Consider the following 25,718-nt stretch of genomic DNA (forward strand, 5'->3'; position numbering starts at 1 on the left):
TGAGAGAAAATTTAGATGATATGAAGAATAGATGTGTAGTTGTGTGTAAATGAGGATGGGTTTAGGAGTATTTATAGAGTAAAAAATTTAATAAAAAACAAAAAAAATATAAAAAAAAAACAAAAAAACGGTAATAATACCGTTACAAATTTTTTTTTTTTATTTAAATTCGAATTAAAAAAAAAAAATATTTATTGCGTCAGCACGTGACGACGCCCACTCGCGGGCCGGCGAGTGGGCGTCACGCACGACGCCGGGCTGCGCCACGTCGCCGAGGCGCGTGGCGAGCCAGCTCGTCTCCTGGCTCGGCGAGTCGAGTCGCGCGACGAGACGCGCGACGAGACGGGACGAGATGGAGGTTGCAACGCGTCTCGCCGGGTCTCGTCTCGCTGAGACGAGACGCGAGACGCCGGCGAGTCCCGTTGTGGATGGTCTAACCATGGTCCAAACCTCAATTTCGCAGCAGCCAGCCAAAAATAGTTGCAAGAGTAAACGGAAAATCATTACAGATCTCGAATTATTGATTAATCATCGTAGAAGGTTTAGAACTAGTAGTTCATTATCCAATGGAATTTTCAGTTATAATACTCTATCTGCAAGGGTTCCAACGCAAGGTTCGTCTACGGAGGATCAGTAAGGGCCTAAGATTAGGCCGAAAGGCATAATCGATGACAATAGATGAATATACATATACTGACATTGTTAGTCCCAAACACCGAGTAGGCTATTCTAGTCAAATATGTTTATCGGTTCAAGGATGTAAAATAAAAAAAAGGTAAGGAGCAGGAAAAAAATGTCTGAAGGCGATGTTCGAGCACCAAGTGCTATAACAATGAAGTAACCCACGCCATACTTCCATGAAAAGCCTAAATCCGATACAAGTTGGTAGATAGAGAATGACTAGGGATACGAGATAACGATATAAAAAAGGGTGCCTCCCCATATAGGGGTTGTGGTAACTACGTACAAGTGATAGTTTACCAAAAAACCCGTCTTTACAACGTTGTAAGACCACGTATCAGGGCTTACTAACGCCTACCCAATGTCGGAAGGTCAAGGAAAGAAACAAGAAAAAAGCCAAAATTAGTAGCAACGTATACATTTGGTATGCTTTACTGTTATCAACAGTCTGAATTTGAAAGTTCTAGTACTAATTTATTTTTTATAATTTAATATAATATTCCTTCAGCATGATTTCATATTTATTCAACCGGTTTCCGCAACTAGCATATATGACAAACGCTTCATTTTTCTTCGAAACTGATGCTAACTACTAGTAACTTGTACTCTACGCATCAGAAAATTTTAATTTATTGGTTTCAATTTTGTCACACAACTTAAATTTGTGGATCAAATAATATCCCCCCCCCCCCCCTAATTAGGAATCACAGATCAATCTACACTATCGATCGTTGTACAATCTACGATATCATAAGCGTTGCAATATAAAGTAGTAGTATCACTTTGACTAAGACGCAGATTTTAAAAAATATGAAAAAACTGGACGAAAAACATTAATAGAATATAAATGTCATTTTTATAATAGAATGAGAGTGAAATGATTCAACTGAATATTGAGTCCACTTACCAAAAATAGAAAATTTGTAAGAAGACTTAATTGCAAGCATCAATTTCTAGTAAATTAGGACTTATTTGGTGGACGTAGAAAATATATAATTTAGGCAAGATCTATAAACCAGATAGATCCATATTTCTTACACTGTGTGCGCGCGCGCTTCAGCACAGCCCTCTACAGTATATTCACCTATAGTTGCAAGAGTATGAGAGAGACAGCAAGCAGACATCTTCACCATCACTTCACTTAGTGGTTCAAACCTAAGTGTTAAAGGGAAGCATATCTATTCATAAACATTAATCTTCAACCATGCTGATGATTTAATTCAATAGAAGAAATCATGTATCAACCTTATAAAAATTATCGCTTCTAGAAATAATAGATATAGGTCATTTTATTATAATAGGCATCTAAGGCATGTAACAAAATATACGTTTTGAAAATTCAAGCAGCTTCTGCATGTTAGTACCTACATTCCCTTTCCATCTGTCTACACGACTCGCACACATCAAGCTAAATAAACTGTGTTCAAGGTTTCAGAAAGAAGAATCCATGCAAGTCTCTCTCAGGTGTTCCCTCCCTGTGTGCCGGTAACCAGAAAACATTACGTTATTTTGGAAATGATAGGAAGGCGATGCCATCTACAACAAGAGTACAACATTGGCCTTTACCGAATTCCACAGCTAGCAGTAGATATGAGTATAGGATATCAAAGCTAGTCCAAATATGTAAGAAACGTGTGGTTTCTTGTGAATATTCATGACTTGGTGCAGATAGTCATAAGTTTAGAAGCTCAATCAAGAATTCATTCCTAGTAGTTAGCAGGGAGTTTCAGCCCTTGGAACGATCTTAAACAAAGAAAGTGAAACAGCAGATACTAGAACTCAACTATCCTAGGAAATCAAAGTTATAGAGTACCAGTTAAAGCAGTTCCTTCTGTCTGCCTAATAAACTCTTCCTTTCCTTTTTTTCTGTGAATGCTTAAAATCATCAATAAAGCTCCCCTATTGGCTAAAGACTACCATCAATGAGAAAACACCAGTTTTTTCTATCCTTGAAAAGGGGATTCAGGATGCTAAAATCTTGTAAAATTGTTTTCAATCTATTTATCTCAACTATCATCTTTAATGCAGATGCGCAACAATAATGATTACCCTAAGTGATCAAGCCCTTCAATTTACTACTGAATTACCCTAAGAAGCAGAGGAATTGAAGAACTAGGAGCTGTCTATTCATTCCTATAACATTCAACAACACATTGCAACATATAAAAGCAAACCAATAGAGAAGATAATCATTCAAAAAAAGAAAGCCAGTCAACATGATAACCTACTAGCATTAGACTCAACACACCATTAGTCACATATAGGTAGAAACTTCAAATTCAAAAAGTATTTGCAATTTCAGTGTAGTAGACCATGTTTATATGTAATGCTCTTGAAATCATGCCAGAAGTCAGCTTAGCAACTTGACATGCTTAGTCATAGACCGATAAAATGGAGTAGCATTGAAGCTTATACTCCAACCGCAAGCCAATCATCTACGATATGACTGGAGCCACTAACCCAATCCAAATTAAATGCCAGATAAAAAAAGAAGCTTAAAACCATCAGTGAAAGGGAATTAACCAAAATATAATCCAAACTACCGATTGGTGCGCAAAAAAACGAACCGAAGCATGGATTGGACTCGGAGTCGACTTTCTGACTTACAATACACTGCCCCAAATAAGTAGAATGTGAACCAGCAATTTCTTTCATTACAATTTTTTTATACAAACTACAAAAATATTTCATAAAAGTTTATATGTATCCAAACAACTCAATTTACTTCACAGAGGACATGGCATAACTCAAAAACAAAAACTCAGAATCATTAGAATTGATATCAATACGCAATACGCACAGAAATAGCAGCAGAATCCACCCAAATAGTTTCATCAATCCAAGCAAAAAATTTCTCAGCTACTAAATCGCCTCAGAATCAAATCTAATAAATTTCAGCTTATTAAAAATCAAAACAAAACTGAATCAATCTCATTCACCAGCCTTCTGTACCACAGCCGGCGAATTTTCTGGAGACGATTCATTCATTTGCTGCTCCTTCTGAATCATCGATTTCTTCTCATATTCTTTCCACTTGTTAATCACGGCAGTGCAAACAACTTACAGAAGAAAAAAAGTAGCTGGTTTAAAACTACAGAAACTGTACGAATGAATTGATGAGTGAGTAGAGAGAGTGTGTACCTCCGGCGCCGACGAAGTAGAGGAGTCGCGTGAGCTTCGGCGCCACTTCTTCACCCGGCGGTAATGGTATTGGTTTCATCTCTCTCTGGCGCGGGGAATCTGTGAAATCGGAAATTGGGGTTTCGCGGTTGGGGAAAAATCTCTTAAACCCAGATCCCAAATTAAGAGAGTTATTTACTTTTAAAATTTTTAACGTTATTAATTTCACTTAATTATTTTGTCAACTATTTTAATTCTTTTTTTCATTACACTGCTTAATCACTACTTTCTTAGACTATATACCAAAACTACGCCACAATTAAATTAGAAATGATTAATTAAACTATAATAAATAGGAAATACAGTATGTTTATCAAATTTCAATGTAAGAAATACACCCTTTGAATAATAATTTCGTAAGTACAACATTCATCTTGGTAGTTAGGGATAGTGTACAATATTTTATGCAGAATAAGGTAATACTGTAGTAGTAGACATGGAAAGAAAATTGTGGTAAGTATTGTCAGTGAAAATATAAATTACTATTACAGGGAGAAACAGTGTATTTTAACTTGTCTTATCAGTAATTTTTTGTGTTAGTATCTTGAAATTGGCTACCATATCTCTAGCTGGGCCTGTTGCTTAATTGTATTAGATTTTGGGCCTAGGAGCTAAATTCTAAATTTGACCCACTAACAATTATATTTGGACATGCAGAAATTCTGATGAAAGTATGAAACTATATTCGACTCACTTTTAATTTGAAGCTTTCAAAAATATAAACGTGGCACCTCGACAAACAAAACCAAAATTCTGATGATACTATTCAGGCTGAAATTCATGTTTGGATTCCTCAGCATTTGTATCCAAACATAATCTTTATAAATTCTCAGATAATTAGTCTACTATGTGTGTGGATACTTTTAGACATGTTATCACTAAAAAAATAGTACATACTCAAGAACCCTAGTTTGGATAATCATGTAACAAAACCCTATTGTTCGAATATTCATGCAACAGAAATAGAATTGACTAGGTAGTAGAGTGATGTAAAGTTTCTTTCCTCTATATTTTGGATCTTACCAATATGAACAATTAAAGTAAAATCTTAAATCTGACCCCTATGTAAATGAAGATTCTTAAACAACAAATTTATATATTCATGATCAAGAAATATTACATTCTCTTTAGAATATAAAATCAAACCTTTAAATAAACTAAACAAGGATGGGAATTGTATTTACTACTCAATCCCTAAAACAAACAAATTAAAAATGGATCCTAGTAATATTTAAAAACAAATTCAGTTCCATGAAATTTCAACTTTTACTCAAACAAAACGATGTATTGATTATGCTCAAAACAATGTTCAGTAAGGTGTTTTATAGACAATTGAAAAACTGTAATTTTGATTTAATATTTAGCTTTTAAGATTTGAATTTGACTAAACTTAATGATTTAAATATTATTATCTCAATTTACGGACCATCTCCGGCGTCGGGGGCAGCGACACCGGGATTAGTCGGCAGGGGCACGACCGAAAAGCACAACTCTCCGTCGATTCTAAAGCACCACAACTGCACCTCCATACCCAATTCCAACACATTCCTCTCCACAATCTCATTCCACGCCCCGTTGATCACGTAGCTACACGACGTCGTCTTCCTCTTCCTCTTCTTCCCGTCGCCCTTCGCCATAACCCACCGGCAAAGCTTCGCGGCCACCGCCTCCCCCGACGCCTCCACGACCCTCACGTCCACGCGGCCCTTCCTCCTCGCCCCGAGGCGGCGCCGCTCCTCCTCCGTCAGGAAGCCGTCGCTGATCTGGCTCGCCGGGATCGAGAGGCGGTTGTGGTTTTTGCTCACGTCGGTGCGGAACAGCTCCTTCTGAATCACCAGCGTCGCCGGCGCCGTCAGCTCCTTCCCGCGCGCCATCTCCTCGATCGCCCTCCTGAATTCCTCCGGCAGCTGCGGCGGAGGCGGCCGATCGTGTTCCTGATGCGGCGAATTTTGCCTTATTCTCCTTCGCGCGGCGGCGGAAGGCGGCGTTTCCTCCTCGGCGGCGTTAATTTGGATTGCGCGCTGCGCGGTGGCGGCGAGGACGTCGAATTTGTCGCCTTCCATTGTTAACCAGTCTTCCAGATCTTTCAATGTTAAATCCCTAAATCCCATGATTTAAAGAGGCGAAGGAGGGAAAATATGAATACAATCAATTTTATAGACGAAATATTGATTATTTTATAGTTGTGCGGTTAAATGTCTTACCAAATACAATTAACTAGATATGCATGGTTAAATAGTTTAATTGAGATATATATGGAACCAGACTGATTATAAGATATGCATGGTTAAAGAGTTTAATTGAGATATATATGGAACCAGACTGATTATAAGATATGCATGGTTAAAGAGTTTAATTGAGATATATATAGAACCAGACTGATTATAATCTTATACATTTTTTATAATCGCATACATTTTTTTTCAATAAACTAGTGAGTTAAGAAAGTCATAAAAATCCACTATTTTTTCAAATTGATATAGAAAGAAATGAAGGGAAAAGTTAAAGAAGAAAATATGTTAATTTTCTATGTACATATCTGGAAATATTTTCGAATTACAATGGTTAAAGAAGAAAATATGTTAATTTTCTATGTACATATATTTGGAAATATTTTCGAATTACAATGGATATGAAAAGATTGAGAAGAGTGAGAATTGTTGAGATGATTATTTTATTTTATTGTTGTAGTAATACATGTCTATTTGACCCTATTTCAATTGAATCAAATCAAGTAACAATAATGTTAATCATTTGCACGATTTTCTAGCAGCTTGGGTAAACAAATTGTTGTTAAATGTCTTAACCAAAGCTATTAGGATAAAATTTAGGATTAACTATGAATAACTATGAAAGTTATTATGATCATGTCACAAGCAATTATCATCAAATTCGCAATGGCTTTCCTCTATTAATTAACATGAATTTTTGAGTGTTTTCCATGGAATATAAGATATATGTTTTTAGTTTGGAAGAAATATTTGGGAGGAGAATCAGGGTAATATATGGAAAAAGTTTTAGGAGAGGTAATGTGACGCGAGGAAACTAAGAAACTCTTTATTCTCAAACTTTCTCAACTTCTCAACTTTACAAAATGTTACAAACCACCCCTATTTATTGGCACTCTTACATATTCTAAAATTTTCTACTTAATTATAATATCTAGATATTTATATCGTATCTTGATAATTCTATTAAAAAAATAAGTTTATTTATTTCAATTCCAACAACCTCTTAGTGGGAGTTTATCGGTCATAAGACAGTTGCATTAATTAGTCCCATAAAGATTACTTACATTAATATTTTTCTCATTTAACATGATATTTTATTTGATTATGTATTTAATCGTGGATATTCATTTAGGTAGCTTGTTTCTTTTATTTGATTATGTATTTAATCGTGGATATTCATTTAGGTAGCTTGTTTCTTTGTTTTATGTTGCCTTTTCTTTTAGTTAGTTTAGCCGGTGGAGGTTTTCAGTTTTTTCCTAGGTGTTCAATTATTTTGCAAGGGTTGTTGTCTTTTTCTATGAGCAAATGAAATAAATTTAACGGGACGCATTATGGTGGATTCAAATCTGAAACTTTTGGCTCCGGGGCAAGGAGTACTAATTTTCTTAGTTCCAATACTTTTATCTTTGTTGTAAGAGTCGCTCAGTGTGTTTCGGGACTATTTTCTTATTTTGTTTTTGGGTTGTTGCTTTGTCAAACTCTGTGATCACCACCATTATATTAATAGTTAGTCTTTTCACTTACAATCAAGTTCTTTCTTAACTAATGAAAAGAATTGCGAATGGATGAATTGAATTCTCAATTCTTGCATGCATGCAAATCTGAAAATTACTATCATATACTTGGTCAATTTACGGAGAATTAATTAGGTACGTATATTGTGAATGCAGATTTGCATTATGGTTTACCAAGAATTTTTCTTTTGTTAAAACTAAATCTATGTCATTCGCAACTAAGACTACTGCTTATGAACAAATTTAGTAATTAATCCGTCTCTTGAAAAATAGAAACATTTTTCTTTTTGGTTCGTTTCTATAAATAAAAATTTTGCATTTTAGAAAATTTTAAACAATATATTACTTGTAAACATCATTTTATTTATATTTTAAATCATTTCTAATAATGTGAACCCCACCATCTAAAATTTTACTTCACTATAATTTCTTCCTTTTATTTAATCAATTTTACATTAAAATTTATATCCGTTTTAAAAGTTTTATTTATAGAAACGGATGGAGAGTACTCCTAAACTATGAAAAGGACATGATTCATATTTCTTGCACATACGATTCAGCCAAATCTAACTGAGTCATAACACTAATAACATTTGTAAGAATGGAGGTGAAAAATGGACGTGGTGGTTGGACACGTGCACCGCCTTTATCAAAAAGAAATTAAATTCGGTTTCCCTACCGTGTTTTTGGAAAAGAAAATTAAAATCGGTTTCCTTAACCAGAGAAGGGTATATCCGTAATTTGGTGGTTACATATTTTCCTATATATAGGTGTTATCATAAATATTGAAGATATAAGAAAATAAATAGAGAGAGATGGAGAGTGAAATGAAAGAAGCAGGGGATAAGTATAGATCTTTTTTGCATGATGAAGCCAAAAATATAGAGTGGAGACACGGTGGCCCTCCCATTTACGACGCCGTTAACAAGCTTTTCGAGGAAGGCCGCACCAAGGCACCTCTCTATCTTTCTATCTCTTTATTACTCTCATATTTTATAATCAAATTAATATATATAACTTTTGTTGTAATTAATTCCTTGTTTTATTCAGAAGAATTAATTCATATGTGAATCATGTGATCTTTCTCTCTCATATTTGTCTTATACTCTCTGTTCTGCTTCGTAATCAAGTCTAGATATAGGGGTTTAAATTAATTTCAGTATTAAATTTGTGAAAAATGTGGTCCATCTAGTAATAGAACGAAATCTATCAAGAATAAAAGGGATTAAATGTTATGGACTACCGAGATGAAAAAAATAATTGTTTCTTTGTATATATAATACTAGTACTTATTACTTTTATTTTGATCAGATGTATATCATACAAAAACTAATTATATATAGTTGAAATTAGTTCCTGGTTTTTTAGGTAAGTTCATAGTTTATTCATAAAAAAATTCATATATGAGTATAATATATGAGTATGATCTCTCTCTATCTATCTCTCTTATATTTGTATAATACTCCTAATATATTGGTTTATTAGGAATGGCCAAAAGGATCATTGGAAGAGGTGGTTCAAAATGCTATCAAGTCATGGGAGATGGAATTCTCTCACAAAACTAACATAAAAGATTTCAAGACTATAAATCCTGATAAATTTAAGCTCATCGTCAACGGTACCCCCTCTCTCTCTCTCACACACATACATTCTTGAGTAATTTTGTCATGATTCATCCTTAAATAAATTTCAAATCCATAACTATCATGTTGAAAATTAATTAAATAAATGTTGGTGAGTTGTGTCAAATTGAAACATGTATATTCTAATTAATATGCTGGTATTTGGAAGCTCGTTCCTCTAAAATTTTACCAAGCTATTTAATAATAGATGCGTAAGTAAGATACATATATGCATCATATTCTAGTATTAATACTATGTATAATGTATGTAAATTCTTCATTGGCGCCGTCATATTATAATTGCACCAAAACTTTCATCTTATTCTTATCCATTGGGCTTTACAATTGCTAATATATCTTGCAACGTGGTAAATTATTGGTCATGTGTTTAAGTATTGTCCTTCCTGATTTTGAAGGAAAGAGTATTCAATTCTTATTAATTGCTTCAAGATTTTTACCATTTGGTGGGGACGCACTAATAAAATAATGATTTAGAAGTGTTTCAACTTTTATTCAGTGACATATCACATGTGATACGAGGGGTATCGGTTCTGGCAGCGAGAGATTGCCGGCGAAGGGGTATGTTCGTTCGCGGGGTCTCCCCGTCGAGCAGCCTAGATTTCTCGGCCAATTAGGGGTTGGCGAGATGAATTTGCAGAGAAAGTAAATAACTAAAATAAAAGACGATAAAAAAGATAAATTGTATTTCTTCAATGAATGATTCAAAAGATAACAAAGGCTCCTATTTATAATACTCCCTAATAACCTAACTTAGTGATTAAGAAATAAGAAAGATATGCTAAATCAATAATATATAAAATAATAGAGATATGAGAATATCTGGTAGATATACTCGTATCAATATGTCAATACTTTTATTATTGAATATGTTTATAATGATTATCTGATTATCTCAACGTTTAAGATATTTTAAATCAACCATTTTCAGAAGGAAGAGCATATTAATTATTTTATCCGATTATCTCAACGTTTTAAGATATTTCAAAAACAAGTACACAGACATTTAAAATTGCGTTATCTGATTTGAAAGCTATGGTTACATTTGGGGTAGATAATTAATACTCCAACTTAGTAGGACCACATTGTCTAGATCATCACATTTCTCATTGAACTCAAATCTCGAATTTAAAAATTAAATCTCTAGAAAAAGTCTAATAGAATGTAGTCAAGTTTATATATTAGTCTCATAGTAATAATAAAATGGGTTAATGAAATATCTAAATCTACTTACAATCTATTGAGCGACTCATCATTTTGTTGTCGAATTATATACTAGCATCAAAGGAGACATAAATCAAACTTTTCAAAAAGTTAGTAATTGTTTAAGAGAAAACGTATGTTTGGAACACAATTAGTAGAATCAACCGGATCTTATTCATGTCGATTTTTTGATATATTGTAAATGTATAACAGGAAGAGAGTGGCTCTCCGGTGAAGAGACGCTGAAGTTAGGAAGCTACAACGCGTTGTTGAAGAGCTCGTTGCCGGAGGAATTCAAATATTACAAAGCCGAAGAAGAAAGCTTTGAGTCGTCTCACGACGTATTCCGGGCTGCACTTCCACGCGGATTTGCGTGGGAAGTGGTGGCCGTTTACTCAGGGCCGCCGCTCATCGCCTTTAAATTCCGGCATTGGGGTTTCTTTGAAGGCCCCTTCAAAGGCCATGCCCCCACTGGGGAGATGGTGCAGTTCTACGGAGTAGGAATTCTCAAAGTACTATTTCTCTCTTATTTTTCTATATCGAGAAATCTGTTATTACATGTTTATTTTATTTTTAGTAAGTAGTTCTCATATTTTACTAGCGAAATTTAATTCTCATATTTTACTAGCTAATTTTGCATACATTTAATTACAGTATAAAATTAATAATGTGTGTATATAATTACTTATAATATTATTTGGAATAATTTGTTTAATTTATTGTTAATAGGTGGATGATTCTTTGAGGGCTGAGGGTGTGGAGATATACTATGATCCAGCTGAGCTTTTTGGTGGACTTCTAAAACAACCTATTGTTTCCAAATCCGACCAACCTCAAAACTGCCCATTTCAACACCACAAAACCACTTAAATTTACCTTTTAAATTTCACCTATGTAAGTTTTTATATATATTGTCGTATTTTGCATTTCTCTTGATAATCAATTCGGATTAATTTGAACTTATGTATATGTATTATGTGTTCCTATTTACTTCTGTTTTCTTATGCTACTTTTTGCATTCTTGCGTTTGGGCTAAATAATAGATATGACGCGGACAACTCCAATAACAAAACAAAATGTTTGATTTTAAAAAATCTTATACCACGTATATTTCATCTACTATTAATAGGACACGAGCGGATAAGCAGAGCAAGTCGGAAAGTGACTGACTGACCTACGAGTCGTAGGGCACGAACGCATAGGAGAGAGAGCAAGGGCTGGACTCTCGGGTGAGAGGACAGACCGCTAACCAAACAAGTCGGGAAGGAAGGGAATCTTGGGTAAGAGTCCCGACCGGTATAAAGTTAACTACTATTAATAATTTTGGCAGTGTATGGTACGAGTTTTATTGTAAAATTGATAATATGAGATAAAAGAGAAAATATGATTGAAATAGATAAACATCTCTTGTGAAATTTAATAAATCAAATTAATCCAGGAAACAGTTTGAAAAGTAATATTACTAGCAATCAGTACTATTTTATTTTCATTTCATTAAATAATCAATCTCAAATTTTATGAATTTGGGACTGAATCTTAACCCCAAAATCGAATTAGGTTATGAGTATTAAACTTGGTAGCTAATAATATTATCGCAAAATAATACTATGTCATATTATTATTCACAACCTTATTATATAATCCTAGTTATATGGAGAAATCACATTATAATTCTGCACCCAATTGATGAAAATCTAGCAAATAATCCCCTGTTCAAAATTTCTAAAATCTTGATCTAAAACACAAAATCAAGTCGTGCAAGTGCCACTATAAAAGCATGTCACAATCCCCACAAAATAAAATATATTCCATCTCTTGCCAATTTTCCCATTTCCAAAATTCCTCATATATTTAATCAAAATGCAACGTTTCCCGACAATTTGGGCTGTGATTGTGATTGTGATTGCTTTGATCATCTCACCCCAAGCCATGCTAGCTAGAAAACCCTCATGCATGGAGAAGGTTCCGGAAAGTTCTTCGCCGTTCGTGGCAACGCCGGTTTCGTCCTCCAGAGCCCTGGCTGAGGAGCTCTTCGGAAGTTACCGGGTTCAGCCGCAGCTCGCCGGCGCGGATCGTCGGAGTTTAGTGACGGAAAACCCTAGTCCTGACGCTGGTCATCACTAACTGCTTTAGTTGTATAATATACATATATATTGGTCACTAAATAAAATTCAGTTGTGCAGATGCATTCATTTAAATTGGAAAATGTGGAATATTTTGTATGCTTAGGCAATGGTATATTGGTATTACGCATAAATATTAATATCTATTTATTGACCATGCCCTTGAATTTAATTTTCGAAAATGATTTCGGCATTTTTTTTTCATATTTTTCATAATGTAACTCATTTGTGTTCTTGATTACTATTAGTATTTCTAGGGTAAATGTGTGTTTTGGTCTACAAAATAGAAAGTCATACATCGAAATTTTCGCATATGATTGGCGATGAAACGACATATGCCCCCATTTGTAGAAATTGTGTTTTTTTTTCAGAAGAAGAAGACGTCGCAGTATGTAGATTGTTCAAGGAAGGTGAAGACGTTGACTAAGCCGTTTTAGTATTTTAAAAAATGAAATTGTGAAATTACAATTTTACTTCTCGTTAAATAAATTTTAAAAAAGTTAATTCTTCCTCTCACGCAAGTTCACTTTAACTTTACTGCAAACCAATTCAACTCAATAAATTTCTGTCAATTATGTTCTGGATCCGCCACTTCTTCACGTATGTTTCAACTATTACAAGAAAAAGGAAATTTCATTTCTTTGCTATATATATAACCTTCTTTGTGATTGACTCTGTTCCCGAATAATTTGGGCCCATTGAAATTCTGTGTCCATTTTGGGCTACTTAAGCCCATAGTAATTCTCACGTGGGCCATTGAAGCACCATACTCTATTTTTATTTTTATGACTAAATTAAGAAATAGTTATAAATTACATACAGTTACTTGTAAAATACTCTCTTTATTAGGCATTTAAATTGAAAGTCATATTGGACTTGGTACGTATTTTAAAAATTGTTTAATTTTGTGAAAATATGTAAAAAGAGTTAATAGAATATGAGTCTAAATTGATATTACAAGAAATGTATGTTTAATGATTTAATAGAGTTTTGTGAAACTAAGTTTATAGTACAAGAAATAGATTCTACACCAATAGATTTACCTATTATATGGCACATAAAAATGCATACAAGTAGACCACAATTACAATATACTTACAACTTACCATCCTACTAGCAAAATTGGAAGGTCTAACAAAAGCAAATTCCTTTAAGCAAAAAAAAAAGGAACTAACCTAAAACCAAACTTAAGTCCTCATCCAAGATCAAGATCAGCACAGATAAACTTGACACTGAACAATGCTCTTACCAATCCTGAACCCCGGCGCAACGCTCAGCGCCACGAGAGGCTCCGGAAGCAGCATGGCGTCGTCGCTCAGGCTCTCCATGTAGACCTCCGAGAACCGGCTCCCCTTCCTCACTTGGAAGGCGGAGATCTCCGGCTCGAAAGACAGAGCCAGACGTTGCAATAGCCACACGCGCTTCGCCATCTCGCTGAGTGCTGCGAAGAAGGGCGTATCCGGGAGCCCACCGGATGTTATGCAATCCCTCTGGTCCAAGCTCCCGAAGAGAGACGCTTCCATCTTCGGATGCACAAGCCTCAAATACTTCGCGCGACAGAATGCTTCGAACAACTGAAAATTAGGGCTATTGAAGCCATCGAACATTTGTTCGCACACGAAGGACTCGAACGCAAAACACTTATGGCTGGGGTTACGAAAACGAGTGGCTGGCTCGATTGCCTCGGCCGCTGCATCCAAATCCCAGCCGGCAGATACCATCTCTGTGATCAGAAGCTGCACGAAGGCTCGGATAGATTTCAACGTCTGCCGGTGGGACGATACGAAGTTTCCAACCCTCGTCTCAGGAAAGAAAAGCCGCCCGCTCGAGCTCAGCCTCGTCTCGAGCAGCTTGTTAGCCTTATTAGCTTCTGAGAGCTTCTTATTTAGGGAGGCGGTCTCCGAGTCTCGGTGTTTGAGCAGAGAGTCGAGCTTCTTGGCCGTGATCTCGTACATTTTCAGCGTACTCCTCTGCTCTCGAATCTCGGATAAGAGCAACGTCGTGGCTGGAGACGCCTCGTTCAGCTGTTTCTTCAAGTAAGCCTGCTTCAACTCCGACAGGCGCTTGAGCTCGGATATGACCATCTCGTCGGCCGCTTGAATTCCATCCGCGTCGCCAGGGGATTGCGCGAACTGCATCTCTGCGTACGCAGCTTTAACGGCAGACACTGAAGCAAACAGTTTCGAGAGGAAGGCTTCTTGGACCATCCGGCCGTCGTGGCGATGCTCCTCTTCGTCTTTGTCTCTAAACGTCTGAACCTCTAGACCATCTTTCTCTGCCTTGTCACGAGACTTCGCCTTCCGAATACTGCCATCGTCTGGAGCTACGCCTGTGACTGCACGAACGTGCAAGACCTTGGCAACGGCCCGGGCAAATCTACTCTTTCTCGGCGAGCGTTCCACTGAATCCATCTGAACCAACAAAGTGTCGAAGATGAAGATGAAGATGAAGATGAATATGAAGAACAATAAGGACTAAGGAGAGCAAATCAACCACAAGAATTAGTCATGGTGAGAATGTTTCATAAACAACTTTGAAAAGTCAAGAAAAGGGGACACAAAAGTAGACAAAGTTCTTCAAATTAGTACTAACAAAAGCATGATTGTGGGAATAAACAACCAAATTGAAAAGTTAGGCAGAACTATTAGTCATAATATTCTACCACAGCATACAATGTTTGATCCTCAAATGATTTCTTCAATTGCCTTTGAAAGACAGCAAGAAATAGAAATGTGAACCAAATCTTGAATAAAATACTGAGGAAGAACATGTTTAGTATGTGATGGAGACAGAAATTTACAAGGGAATGTTAAGACAAAAAGGCTCGAATTAGGCACGTCTCGGGCAATAAAGCGTTAACATCATGTTGAATATCCATCTTAGATTGAAAACGAAAGGGTGAGTGTAAAGAGCCAATAAATCTTGATCCCTCATTAATCTCCATAACCTTAAATAAAAATCTTACATAGATGCAACAAAATACATCTTTCGGTGTTTAATCAGTGACAACTACTGGGTGACACTAGAGACCGAAAACAGACCACATAGGTAGTAAAAAGTGGGAGAATCAGCCCTTGGAATATACTTATCAACTTGGCTTATACGAAGCGATAAAGGGTTCACATCATGTCGAATATGAATCTTAGATTGACAACGAAAGGGTGAGTGTAACTAGCCGAAAATCTTGATCCCTCATTTATCCCCATCGCCTAAACGAAAAACTTACATAGATGCATCAAAATACATATTTCAGTTACACAAATCTACCAATACAAATGCAAGACATCCAACACCAAAACCACTCCATCTATTAGGTAACAACCTTTTGGGACCAAATAAATATGATTGTCTCACCTAAAACAGAAAGAGCCATCCCCGGCTCACTACTCCCCGGTTCACCCTAGTAGACCGGGTGATCCGGAGACTAGCTACCGCCACGTCAGCTAACAAGAATTCCTAGCAATCACTATGCAGAAAGGGACATAATTAATCAAGATTAAGCCATGATTCATAACCGTCCCACAAGTTTTGAAAAAATCCACCACCACACACACATCAACCAACGGATAAAAACAGAACCAGAGTCATTAAAGTAGCTCTCATCACTGCAGATTTTAATCTGGACCCTACACTCTTTCACTCACGTGACAACACACACCCAATTGCTCCACAGACAAAAAAATCAGCAAAACAGTACAAAGGTAAGTAAAGCAAGAAAAAAAATGGATAAAGATTGGATTTTTACCAACACCCAAAGCTTAATCTCGACTTCCCAGAAATCTTTAACCGAAAGAAGCTGTGGATTTGGGCTTTTTCTATTGAGGAAGCGTGGAACACTAGAAGAAAACAAGCTGTTCAACCCCTGAGATCAAGAAACCTGGAAAATGTCAAAAGAAAAGACATGTACTATATATGTGGAAATGTAAACGCACGTGAGCGTGTAGTGTGTGTATTTGTATGTATGGGCAGAGAAAGGTGGAATCTTTAAGACGAATATGTTATTAGAAGCTCAGAAGAAAACAAGAAGCCCAACAAAATCCAGTCTTTAAAAAGAGTTACTCCATTTGTTAAACTATGAAAAAAAACTATAGCAATGAAAGAAAGCAAAGAAATGGAGAAGTTTGTGCATAGTTCTTCCTCAAAGATATGCACCTGCAAAGAAAATGGGTGAGTATTGGTTGTTGCTCTGAAAAGGAAGAGTTAAGAGTGACGAGCTGGCGAAGGGGAGAAGGCTGGACTGGACTGACAAAAGAAAGCATTGGAAAGTAGAAACATTTATAAACTATGGAGTGGGGACAAATTCCTTATTTAGGAGACATTTTGGACGGTTTTGTCCTTTTGCATTGGATTTCGTGCTTGCGTGTTTCTCTTGCAGTCGTGAGGTTAAATTGGTCAAATCGTGCTCTGTCTCATAAACGCGGTTTTTGGACAGGAGGGGTTTGTTGTGTGTATGGGCATAGTCTAGTAGATTGCAGCTGCTCAAGTTTTTAATAACGTTTATATATCCTTCAATTGTACTAACATTTTATTTAAATAAATCCAATGGGATTACATCACGACTCACGAGTAAATGGTGAAACACAGTCCAATCTATATATTTTATAAGCTATAAAATTCACCGTCCGAGCTACTGCGTCGACAACCTGATTCACTGATCGAATCTCAATAGGACCTAGAAATCTGTTTCAAAAGCCAACAACAATCTCCACCATTATCCCAAAAATATATTTACTGTATGTAATTTGTCGCAACAAGCACTACCGATTGAGCATCCATCTTGAATTCTATTTTTATCCATCCCTTACTTTTGACCCGGAAGGGATCACCTCATACATAGTATACTACATTTCATGATACACTATTAAGAAATTGACAAATGGATCTCAATTTATAGAAATAAAAGTTATTACATTCCATGTGGATTTTCTTTATAATAAAAAAATAAGGAGTTCAATTCCAACTTCCGTAATATATCTTATAGTACTACACTAAGACAAAAATAATAAAATTTACCTTTCCCAAATTTCATTAATTTTAAAGTAAAATATAATAGAAATAAAATAAATAATGGTAACAAAATTTATCGCCAAGTCGTATAAGATAGGATGTGCTTAGTATTTAAGATGTAAAGATATTTTCTACTTATTGCTATTTATATTTTTTTATAAATTAAGTTCGTATAAGTATGATTACGTATCAATTTTATTATTTACTAACGAATCACCAAAATATTAATAAGTTAAATATTATTAATTTACGAAAAACTTGTATCAATTTTATTAAAATGAATCATCAAAATATTAGTACTAATAATTTACACAAAACTTGTGTCATCGTGCATATGGCGTTTTCTATTGTTTTTTCTTTTTATTATATTATTTTAAATATAATATAATATTTGTTTTTCCATTTTCTGTATAGCTCATAAGTATAAATTATCTTATTAGTATTCATTCTATTCAACGAATATTATTATTTCAGTTAATTTATTTATACTTTTAAAATATTTTTTTTAAAGATGGTAATTGCACATTTTTTATTACTACAATAGTACTCCCTCCGTCCGCCATTAGGATTCTTGGTGGTATGAGTTTTAAGAAATGTTATTAAGAAAAGTAAGTGGAAAAAAATTAATAGATTAGGGGTCTCATGTGTATATATTAGTTTTAAATGAAATGTGAGTGAAATGAGTTAGTGGAAGGTGAGACCCTATTACCATTTATGACAAAAGTGAATCGGGACTCCTATTCGGGGACAGACGAAATTAAAAAAAAAGACTCCTATTCACGGACGGAGGGAGTACAAAGTAGACATATGAGCAGTTTCTATAAAAATATAAAAGGGCTAAAATTTCAATATTCTTATATTAATAAAATATGTTTGGTTCTTTATTTTTAATATAAAAATTAATAAAATTTGGAAAATTTGAAATTTTATTTTAGCTTAGTGTAGTAGTAGATGTATTAGGAAAGTTAGAATTGAAGTCCTATTTTTTATTGATAAAGAATATCCACATGGAATGCAATAACTTTTATTTCCATAAATAGGATCCATTTGTCAATTTCTTAATAGTGTATTATGAAATGTAGTATACTATGTATGTATGAGGTAATCCCTTCCGCTTTTGACCTAACTCACATCTCCCTCACGTTTAGGAGTATGGCCATAGTTAGTTCAACCAGTCTCCCCATCTGGATCGCCGCCCGTCCCTTCAAAATCTTAAACAACCACACCACATCCAATAAGATCAATTTAATAGTAGCACTTTAAGAAATCAATTTAATTTCTACCGTCATTCCGGAAATATCTTTAATTTTATTTATTCTATTCTCAATTTTGAGGGTTTTTTTTTTATATGAATAGGAACACAATGACTTTTTGCCATTGGATTTTTGTTGTTGGGGTTTTCAACTAGCCAAGTTTGAATACATTGATTACGTACGACAACATAGTTAGATCATAATAAAAATTAATTGATAATTAAAATATTAAAAATTAATTAATTGAAGTAAAATTAAATAAACGGTGTGAGGCGAAGATGGGCTGATTTTTTGGTAAGTAGGATATTTATTTTTCCAACCCAAATCTTTCTAATTTAACACTTGAACCCCGTGGGCTCAGGCTGGGTTGGGCTTTCTAATTTTTTGGCTCGTAAGTTTCCTGGCAGCTAACAGATGCAGCTCAATTTTGAGGAAAATGGTTTTAAGAGTTAAAGGTCGAGGAAAAGCTCATTAGGCTCAAGATCAGGCTTAGTCTTTACGACTAGGGTAAACCGCTGTCACTATTCGAGATGCGCAGCACTAGGCAAACTCACTCTTTTCATGTGCAATAGTTGGTGGATCCCGAGCTAAGAACATCCGAACGCAAGAATACTCACTCTACCGGTAGACGATCATCCCGAAAGGGGCATAGCTCAACATGAATGATGAGTGGAGCCAGCAAGAAAACTGAAGATAAATAAAGAAAACTGAAGATAGGGAAAGAAAGAGTCTTCAATAGTTCAATTAGGGTTAGTAACGGGCCAGATCATTTCCATAGTCTCATAGCTTGTCGTTTTTTTGCATTTTTACACCCAAAGTTATCAGTTCTTCCTCAAGAGAAGAAACAACTTTTGATCAACCTTGAACTTGTGCATCTTCAGAGGATCCCCTCTCAGCATCAACTGAAGTCCTCCAAACGAAATATATACCTCCCTGTGAAAATGAATGAGGGCCAAACTTAATGTCGAAAATCAAGATAACAACAAGCAGTCATGCAACAAATATTCAAAAAAGTATAGCTTATCTCCAAACAAAATGGCTAACTTCACGTTCTAGGAGTAACGACAGCAAATTTCAATAAACGAAGAGCTGCATATATATACATACACTTTAACAGCATCCCCTTCACTCTTTGCATCAGCCATCTTATACAAAAGACCGTGCATCACATACTCGAATTTGTCTGCCAGTGATTTCGACCCCCCCTGCAATCAAAGGACTAGAACTGTTAGAGCACGTAATACTAAGATGGATTTGAACTTCGGAATATCTCAAGGACTTCGACAGGAAATCATAGTAACGACATAGTATATCTTATCAATCATGGGAAAAAACACCCTCTACGTTAATAAGACCCGCTAGTGATCTGTCATCCTCGATACACCCAAGCATCTAACACTCTCCAAACGCTCTACTAAACAAGCTTATCCCTTCACTACAAAGGAAAGTGATCATCCCAAGATTTCGATATTCAAGAACACTGATTGCACTTGATTATAACATAAGTAGCAAGCATTGACACGGCGTAAAATCCTATTTCTAGATATCCTCAAAATGGCAATTCTTGCAGAGACAAAGAAAAGGACACGTACTGAACCGTTGATAATCAGAGAATTCGAAATCAGCATCCTGTGTTTCTCATCGGGATGCATAGGATACAGCTCAGAGTGCACATCCAATTCCACAAAAAAATCGTTTTCTTCACTCCTTGCATTTATCCTAGAAACTGCAGAAATCATCAGCAAAGCCAATTAAGCTCAATCCAACCAATTTTTTATTCTGTTTCAGAGCATTCAAAGACATAAACATTCAAATGAATTCATATAACATAGTTTTACAATCTTCTTTGTTTACCTTTATCATACACTACTTGGCTATCAGTCTTGACCACCTTGATTACCTCATCGAAGTACAAATCAGCCATAGCCTACCAAGACAAAACAAGAATGTAGCTATACAATTAACGCCAAGATAAAGATAGTACTCATATTAACAAGAGAAAATTTTGGGGCTCAAAACTAAAGAAAGTTTGAGCTAATCAACTTCAATGAATGCATGAAAGCCAGCATTTGTCAATTTGATTGATTGGATGCAAACACAGAATTGGTGAAAATAAATTGTGAGCCCTAAAAAGTGGCCGAGCTAATTCAAAATTTAGAGTCCGATTTCACTGTTCATACAATTCAACTGTGTCAGATACAATAGCACTGAAAAGATCGATCAAAGCTCAATATACGCATTAATGGATGTAAAAAAAGACATCTGATTCCAAATTTAAGAAAATAAGTTTACCAAACGATTGAGCTGGGTAACTCGTCGTCCTGAGAGAGGCGATGAAGGGTTTTAGGGTTTTTCCGAATTTGTATGAAAAATATTAATTATATATTTTTAAATGTTCTTATATAGGCAAATGAATATAAATTTTAAAAGGGATATTGACACCTAATATCATGAAACTTTCAAAAAATTGACATTTTCCCATGAATTTTGAAATTGGCAAATAATATCACCCGGAATTTGTTATTTCCCATCAATAAAATAATTATGGTTATATTAATGGATTGAAGAACAAATTTGGAGGATATGCTTCAACAAAAACTATTATCAAAGATTGAAAAATTTGAAGTTCTTGAAGTTGTTGTTAAGAAATTACGGAAAAAAAATTGTATCATGATATTGTTTTCCGGAATTTTTTTATTGGTGGAAAATAACAAACTCGAGATAAAATTTGTGATATTATTTGCCAATTTCAAAATTCGTGGGAAAAAATCAATTTTTTGAAAGTCATCGTATTAGATGTCAATATCTCATTTTAAAATTGTGTCATGTCTCACTTATTGAATTGCCTACAAATTAGTGCATGAATAGTCACTCAGCTTGCTAGTGAATATCTTTGGGAATTATAAAAAAAAATATGACTGACTAAATGTATTAATTAATATTTTAATTTATAAAATTAAAGATATGAATTCGATTAAAAAATGTCAAATTTACGATATTATAACTTAAAAGACTTGAATAAGCAATTCAATAAGAGAGTTTGATTAAATTCAGTATTCATATATCGACCTTCACGCACACCACAATACATGCTTCAACAAGAATTGGTAAATTAAAAACCTTTGGTAAAATAATTTGAGGAAACAACAAAAATTCTCCATAATTGCTATGTTTTATGTTAGGATTTGACCATCTTTGGATTATACAAATACTCCATGAGTATAGGCCAATAAGTACTAAAATGAACAAACAAAAGCTCAACTACAATCTCCATTAGAATTCTCCAAGGTGTGAACAGGGATTTTTGTTCTTTACATTCCTCAGCCAACCAAAATTGAAAGAGTTTCAGTCATCTGTGTAACTAGCTAGCTCACTGGAATGTCATCAGAAACCGAAGAAACCAAGTTCGCTGGCCTTCTCCTTCTCGAATGTCTCGAAATACTGGTATATGATGGTAACTGCCAGCAGAATTCCTGTGCCGGAACCAATTGCGCCCATGAGATCTGCCAAGACTGTCAGCGCACCAATGCATATCCCGCCAAATGCAGCTGCAGTGGGAATGTAACGGTTCAGCTCCTTCTGCAGATTCGACTCTCTATGTCCGGGCATCACCATTTGTTGTTCCTAGGTGTAAATAAGACGGAATTATGTTCGTGTATGCTCACAGTTGGTTGGAAATGAATCTATCTTATGAGAAATAAGCATTCCAAATGGTGAAAAACTTGCAAGTCGCTACCACGATTTCAGCATCATGTTTGTTTTATGCCAAATGTATGCAACAAATCAACTTAAAAGCGAAACAATGGAAATACTGCAAGAGTATTTTGTAATGTAGCATGTGTAATCTAACACGACTATAGACCCTTATGAGGTGACGAGGATACCTTCAGCTGCTTTGCCACGTCCTTGGCTGAGGATCCCGAGACCTCAATCCACGTTTTTGAAAATAAAGCACAAGCTGACAGCATAAATACAATGTAAAACAATCCATGGAAAGGATTGGCCAATATATCTGCCATGCTGCAAATCCAACAAATTGGAAAGTGAATAAAATGTAACAAAGGGATCAAAGAATGCAAATCAACTTAGAGATACACAGATAAGCTACGAATCGTAAATAATACAAGCACTTACCTTGATGGGGCAGTTATATAATAAGCAAGACCCCCAACAGGAACAGATTGACCAGAGTATTCAGATTCCTTCCACTTTCCCAGAAGGTTTACAAGGAAATTTCCACTGTATTTCCTATACAGCAACTGCAAAAACGAAAAGCTAACATTTGTTACCAGCTTTATTTGAGAGAAAAAGGCATCCCAATCAATAATTCAACGAAGAGTAGCTTGGTACCTGGGAAATGAAGTAGAGGTTGGATACAAGGGCAGACTGCAAAATAATAGGCATATTCGAAGTGTAGAATAGCTTAATAGGATAAGAACCCTGTTGCCCCCGAGCATTCTTTGACCTCACTGGCAAAACTACACGGAACCCTTGGAAGTAAATGACAATAAGGAAGACCAGGACAGTGGCCAGCAAGTTTGTGACGTTGGGGAGGTTCTGCCGGTAGAATGCCTCTCGCAAAGCACGAACCTTGTCAGTCCGAGTTATCAACAAATGGAACAAAGCAATGACAGCACCTTCAAATTCAGCTCCACGGCCACTGTTAATAGTAGTTGGGCTAAATGCTTTCCAGATGATGTTTTCACTGTAAAATAAAGAAGATTCTAAGAGGTAAATACCATCACTCTTGTCCAGAAAGTAGTACTAATATAGAATTATATGGATAATAACCACTTACCATATATTGGTTGCAATGAAGAGTGAAATACCAGATCCAAGTCCATATCCTTTTTGGAGAAGCTCATCCAGGCAAATAACTATAATGCCCGCAAAGCAGAGTTGCAGAATAATAAGGATTGCATTCCCAACTCCAAGTTGGCCCACACTGCCATACATTCCGGAAAGAACATATACAACAGCCTCACCAACTGCAATTAAGATGCCCAGCAACTTCTGTGCTCCATTTCTAGTCAAGGACACAGACAATGATTATTAGCATGGCAAATGAGCAATAAGATTAATAGAAATTGAACTGGATGATAATGCAATACATATAATTAAATTGGAATAATCCATTTAGGCAACTTAAAATGCAAAATATACGAGTCAAAATAAGTTAAAGAAACCTAATCTCATAACTTGACCCCATAAGATCAGATTAACAACTGCTAAAATCATGACGACAGTAATATATGAAAATGCTCAAGTACAATTCCTGTTTCACACATGGCATTTATAGAAATATCTCTGCAAGGGAATAAATATTACGATTGACATTCATACCAAATCAACAAAAGCACACACACAAAAGATGCGCCTTTTCAATAACTTACAGGAGGGCTCGGTCCTCTCTCACATTGTTGTCGACTTCAATGATCTTTGAACCCGCTAAGAGTTGCATAACCAGTCCTGATGTCACAATCGGGGTGATTCCAAGCTCCATCACTGTGCCTCTGTTTGAGGCAAGAATGACACGCATCCAATAGAATGGATCTGCACCAGTTGTAGAGTGTATGCCATACAATGGAAGCTGGCTGCAGACGAGGAAAATGAACAGAGATATGACAGTGTATATAACCTTCTCTCTGAACGGAACCTTCCTGTCTGCACTTTGAACCTCCGGAAGAATCGAAAGGAAAGGCCGGACCAGATGGAGCACTCTAAACCCACCTCCCATTCTCGTTGATTAAATTATTCTAGCAACTGCCACAATATAGAGAGAAACACATCAGTAATAGTATGACTAAGACAATCATACATTTCGGAAGAACTACGCTTATTATTACACAAACGGAGATTGGAAACCAAACTTTCATAGGGGGAGCACTAGCCTGATACTTGTCCCCTAAATAAATTCAAAATTCTCAATCAAGAGTTTCCAACAATCTGCACATTCCAAACTGATTAAACCTATAAATTCGTAACATTAAACATGCTTTCTCAATTAAAAATCAACCGATATCTTATAACGAGGATTTCACACCTTAACTCAGAAATCGTGATCGTTCAAAAATTAACATTCAACCATTGCAAAATCCAAAATTAAACAATGAGACCGGAGACGATCCACCAGGAAATTACAAAAAAAAAAAAGATAAAAACAATCAATCAATTCAAATGCATGCTATCCGCCCGATCTTCGTTTTCACAATAGCAATTATTCAATTTTCCCCTCAATTTCTTAGCTAGCTTCCTAGACTCAGCTGAGCATCAAACACGAAAACAAATCCAATGCAACAAAATCACGACCTAAAAATTAAATTCCGAAGAAATCAACACATAATCATACAAATTTTATGATTTCGAATCACAAAACGGATCTAAGAACAATCTGAAATGCAAGACAGAGGAAGAATTTTACAAACCAGTGAAGAATGGTCGGAATCTGAGACGGATCCAATTCTCGGAAATACTCGATTTTACATTATTTATATCGTCGGAGAGCTTCATTATACTGTGAGTCTGTGACGTAAAAATAGGCACACTTGTCTACAAGAAATCCGAGTCATTGTCGGATTGGATGAATCGGATTTTATTTAATTCTTTTCTATATTTCGCGTTTTTGCTCTGTTAAATTTTTTGAATTTTAATTATATATAGATAAAAAATTTAATGCATATAATAACACATTTAATTGAAATGAATAAGTAATTAACGACATATATCAACAAGAGTTATTAAAATTTATTTAATTCAGTCACAACATAAATCTATGTAGTCCAGTTGAATAAATGAAAATTAAATGACATTGACCACATACGACCAAATTACTGTCATTACAAAGTGTTTATAGGTATAAATGGAATTTAATGCTGTAAATTTATGA

At 35.4% G+C, this 25,718-nt stretch overlaps 5 protein-coding genes and 1 long non-coding RNA gene across 9 annotated transcripts; 1 reads left to right on the forward strand and 5 right to left on the reverse strand.

The window, feature by feature from the left end:
* Positions 1 to 3,424: 3,424 nt before the first annotated feature.
* On the reverse strand, positions 3,425 to 3,982 carry LOC121777055. The gene is made up of 2 exons (XR_006045357.1): positions 3,823 to 3,982; positions 3,425 to 3,740 (listed from the first exon to the last, which is right to left on the reverse strand). It is a non-coding gene; the product is annotated as an uncharacterized LOC121777055 (long non-coding RNA).
* Positions 3,983 to 5,279: 1,297 nt separating this feature from the next.
* Positions 5,280 to 5,972, reverse strand: LOC121777822 (B3 domain-containing protein At1g05920-like). The gene has a single exon (XM_042175178.1). The coding sequence runs from the start codon at positions 5,970 to 5,972 to the stop codon at positions 5,280 to 5,282; it is 693 nt and encodes a 230-aa protein (XP_042031112.1).
* A 2,449-nt stretch (positions 5,973 to 8,421) lies between these two features.
* On the forward strand, positions 8,422 to 11,593 carry LOC121777054 (pathogen-related protein). Of its 2 annotated transcripts, XM_042174181.1 has the most exons (5): positions 8,422 to 8,559; positions 9,092 to 9,224; positions 10,663 to 10,961; positions 11,179 to 11,343; positions 11,579 to 11,593. In XM_042174181.1, the coding sequence occupies exons 1-4, from the start codon at positions 8,422 to 8,424 to the stop codon at positions 11,317 to 11,319; spliced, it is 711 nt and encodes a 236-aa protein (XP_042030115.1). In that variant the 3' UTR covers positions 11,320 to 11,343; positions 11,579 to 11,593. The 2 variants fall into 2 exon arrangements, with proteins under 2 accessions (XP_042030115.1, XP_042030114.1); XM_042174180.1 differs by lacking the exon at positions 11,579 to 11,593 and having other exon boundaries at positions 11,179 to 11,458.
* Positions 11,594 to 13,538: 1,945 nt separating this feature from the next.
* On the reverse strand, positions 13,539 to 16,824 carry LOC121777696 (protein GRAVITROPIC IN THE LIGHT 1-like). 3 transcript variants are annotated; one of them, XM_042175038.1, is made up of 3 exons: positions 16,725 to 16,824; positions 16,318 to 16,434; positions 13,539 to 14,983 (listed from the first exon to the last, which is right to left on the reverse strand). In XM_042175038.1, the coding sequence occupies exon 3, from the start codon at positions 14,981 to 14,983 to the stop codon at positions 13,784 to 13,786; it is 1,200 nt and encodes a 399-aa protein (XP_042030972.1). In that variant the 5' UTR covers positions 16,318 to 16,434; positions 16,725 to 16,824; the 3' UTR covers positions 13,539 to 13,783. The 3 variants fall into 3 exon arrangements, with proteins under 3 accessions (XP_042030972.1, XP_042030973.1, XP_042030971.1); XM_042175039.1 differs by lacking the exons at positions 16,318 to 16,434; positions 16,725 to 16,824 and adding an exon at positions 15,927 to 16,302; XM_042175037.1 differs by lacking the exons at positions 16,318 to 16,434; positions 16,725 to 16,824 and adding an exon at positions 15,235 to 15,918.
* Positions 16,825 to 19,546: 2,722 nt separating this feature from the next.
* On the reverse strand, positions 19,547 to 21,192 carry LOC121776336 (DNA-directed RNA polymerases II, IV and V subunit 8B-like). Its single transcript, XM_042173511.1, has 5 exons — positions 21,125 to 21,192; positions 20,687 to 20,759; positions 20,425 to 20,558; positions 19,940 to 20,037; positions 19,547 to 19,765 (listed from the first exon to the last, which is right to left on the reverse strand). Exons 2-5 carry the CDS (start codon positions 20,754 to 20,756, stop codon positions 19,654 to 19,656), a joined length of 414 nt encoding a protein of 137 aa, XP_042029445.1. The 5' UTR covers positions 20,757 to 20,759; positions 21,125 to 21,192; the 3' UTR covers positions 19,547 to 19,653.
* An 882-nt stretch (positions 21,193 to 22,074) lies between these two features.
* LOC121777540 (protein transport protein Sec61 subunit alpha-like) lies at positions 22,075 to 25,400 on the reverse strand. The gene is made up of 7 exons (XM_042174829.1): positions 25,258 to 25,400; positions 24,226 to 24,595; positions 23,631 to 23,858; positions 23,183 to 23,537; positions 22,967 to 23,091; positions 22,717 to 22,852; positions 22,075 to 22,456 (listed from the first exon to the last, which is right to left on the reverse strand). Exons 2-7 carry the CDS (start codon positions 24,567 to 24,569, stop codon positions 22,217 to 22,219), a joined length of 1,428 nt encoding a protein of 475 aa, XP_042030763.1. The 5' UTR covers positions 24,570 to 24,595; positions 25,258 to 25,400; the 3' UTR covers positions 22,075 to 22,216.
* Between the last annotated feature and the right edge of the window lie 318 nt (positions 25,401 to 25,718).

This window comes from Salvia splendens, chromosome 18 (genome assembly GCF_004379255.2).
Source record: "Salvia splendens isolate huo1 chromosome 18, SspV2, whole genome shotgun sequence".
NCBI lineage: Eukaryota > Viridiplantae > Streptophyta > Magnoliopsida > Lamiales > Lamiaceae > Salvia > Salvia splendens.

Bases quoted from the DNA above. Each gene is read 5' to 3' on its own strand.
- LOC121777540 (XM_042174829.1), bottom strand. From the start codon at position 24,569: ATGGGAGGTGGGTTTAGAGTGCTCCATCTGGTCCGGCCTTTCCTTTCG. The intron at 23,538-23,630 runs GTAAGTGGTTAT...TTTATTTTACAG, and splicing joins TTCATTGCAACCAATATATG to TGAAAACATCATCTGGAAAG. The intron at 22,853-22,966 runs GTAAGTGCTTGT...TTGGATTTGCAG, and splicing joins TATATAACTGCCCCATCAAG to CATGGCAGATATATTGGCCA.
- LOC121776336 (XM_042173511.1), bottom strand. From the start codon at position 20,756: ATGGCTGATTTGTACTTCGATGAGGTAATCAAGGTGGTCAAGACTGAT. The intron at 20,559-20,686 runs GTAAACAAAGAA...TGATTTCTGCAG, and splicing joins CCAAGTAGTGTATGATAAAG to TTTCTAGGATAAATGCAAGG. The intron at 20,038-20,424 runs GTACGTGTCCTT...CTTTGATTGCAG, and splicing joins CTCTGATTATCAACGGTTCA to GGGGGGTCGAAATCACTGGC.
- LOC121777696 (XM_042175037.1), bottom strand. From the start codon at position 15,342: ATGTTCTTCCTCAGTATTTTATTCAAGATTTGGTTCACATTTCTATTT. The intron at 14,984-15,234 runs GTAGAATATTAT...TTGTTGGTTCAG, and splicing joins ATCAAACATTGTATGCTGTG to ATGGATTCAGTGGAACGCTC.
- LOC121777822 (XM_042175178.1), bottom strand. From the start codon at position 5,972: ATGGGATTTAGGGATTTAACATTGAAAGATCTGGAAGACTGGTTAACA.
- LOC121777054 (XM_042174181.1), top strand. From the start codon at position 8,422: ATGGAGAGTGAAATGAAAGAAGCAGGGGATAAGTATAGATCTTTTTTG. The intron at 9,225-10,662 runs GTACCCCCTCTC...AATGTATAACAG, and splicing joins ATTTAAGCTCATCGTCAACG to GAAGAGAGTGGCTCTCCGGT. The intron at 10,962-11,178 runs GTACTATTTCTC...TATTGTTAATAG, and splicing joins ACGGAGTAGGAATTCTCAAA to GTGGATGATTCTTTGAGGGC.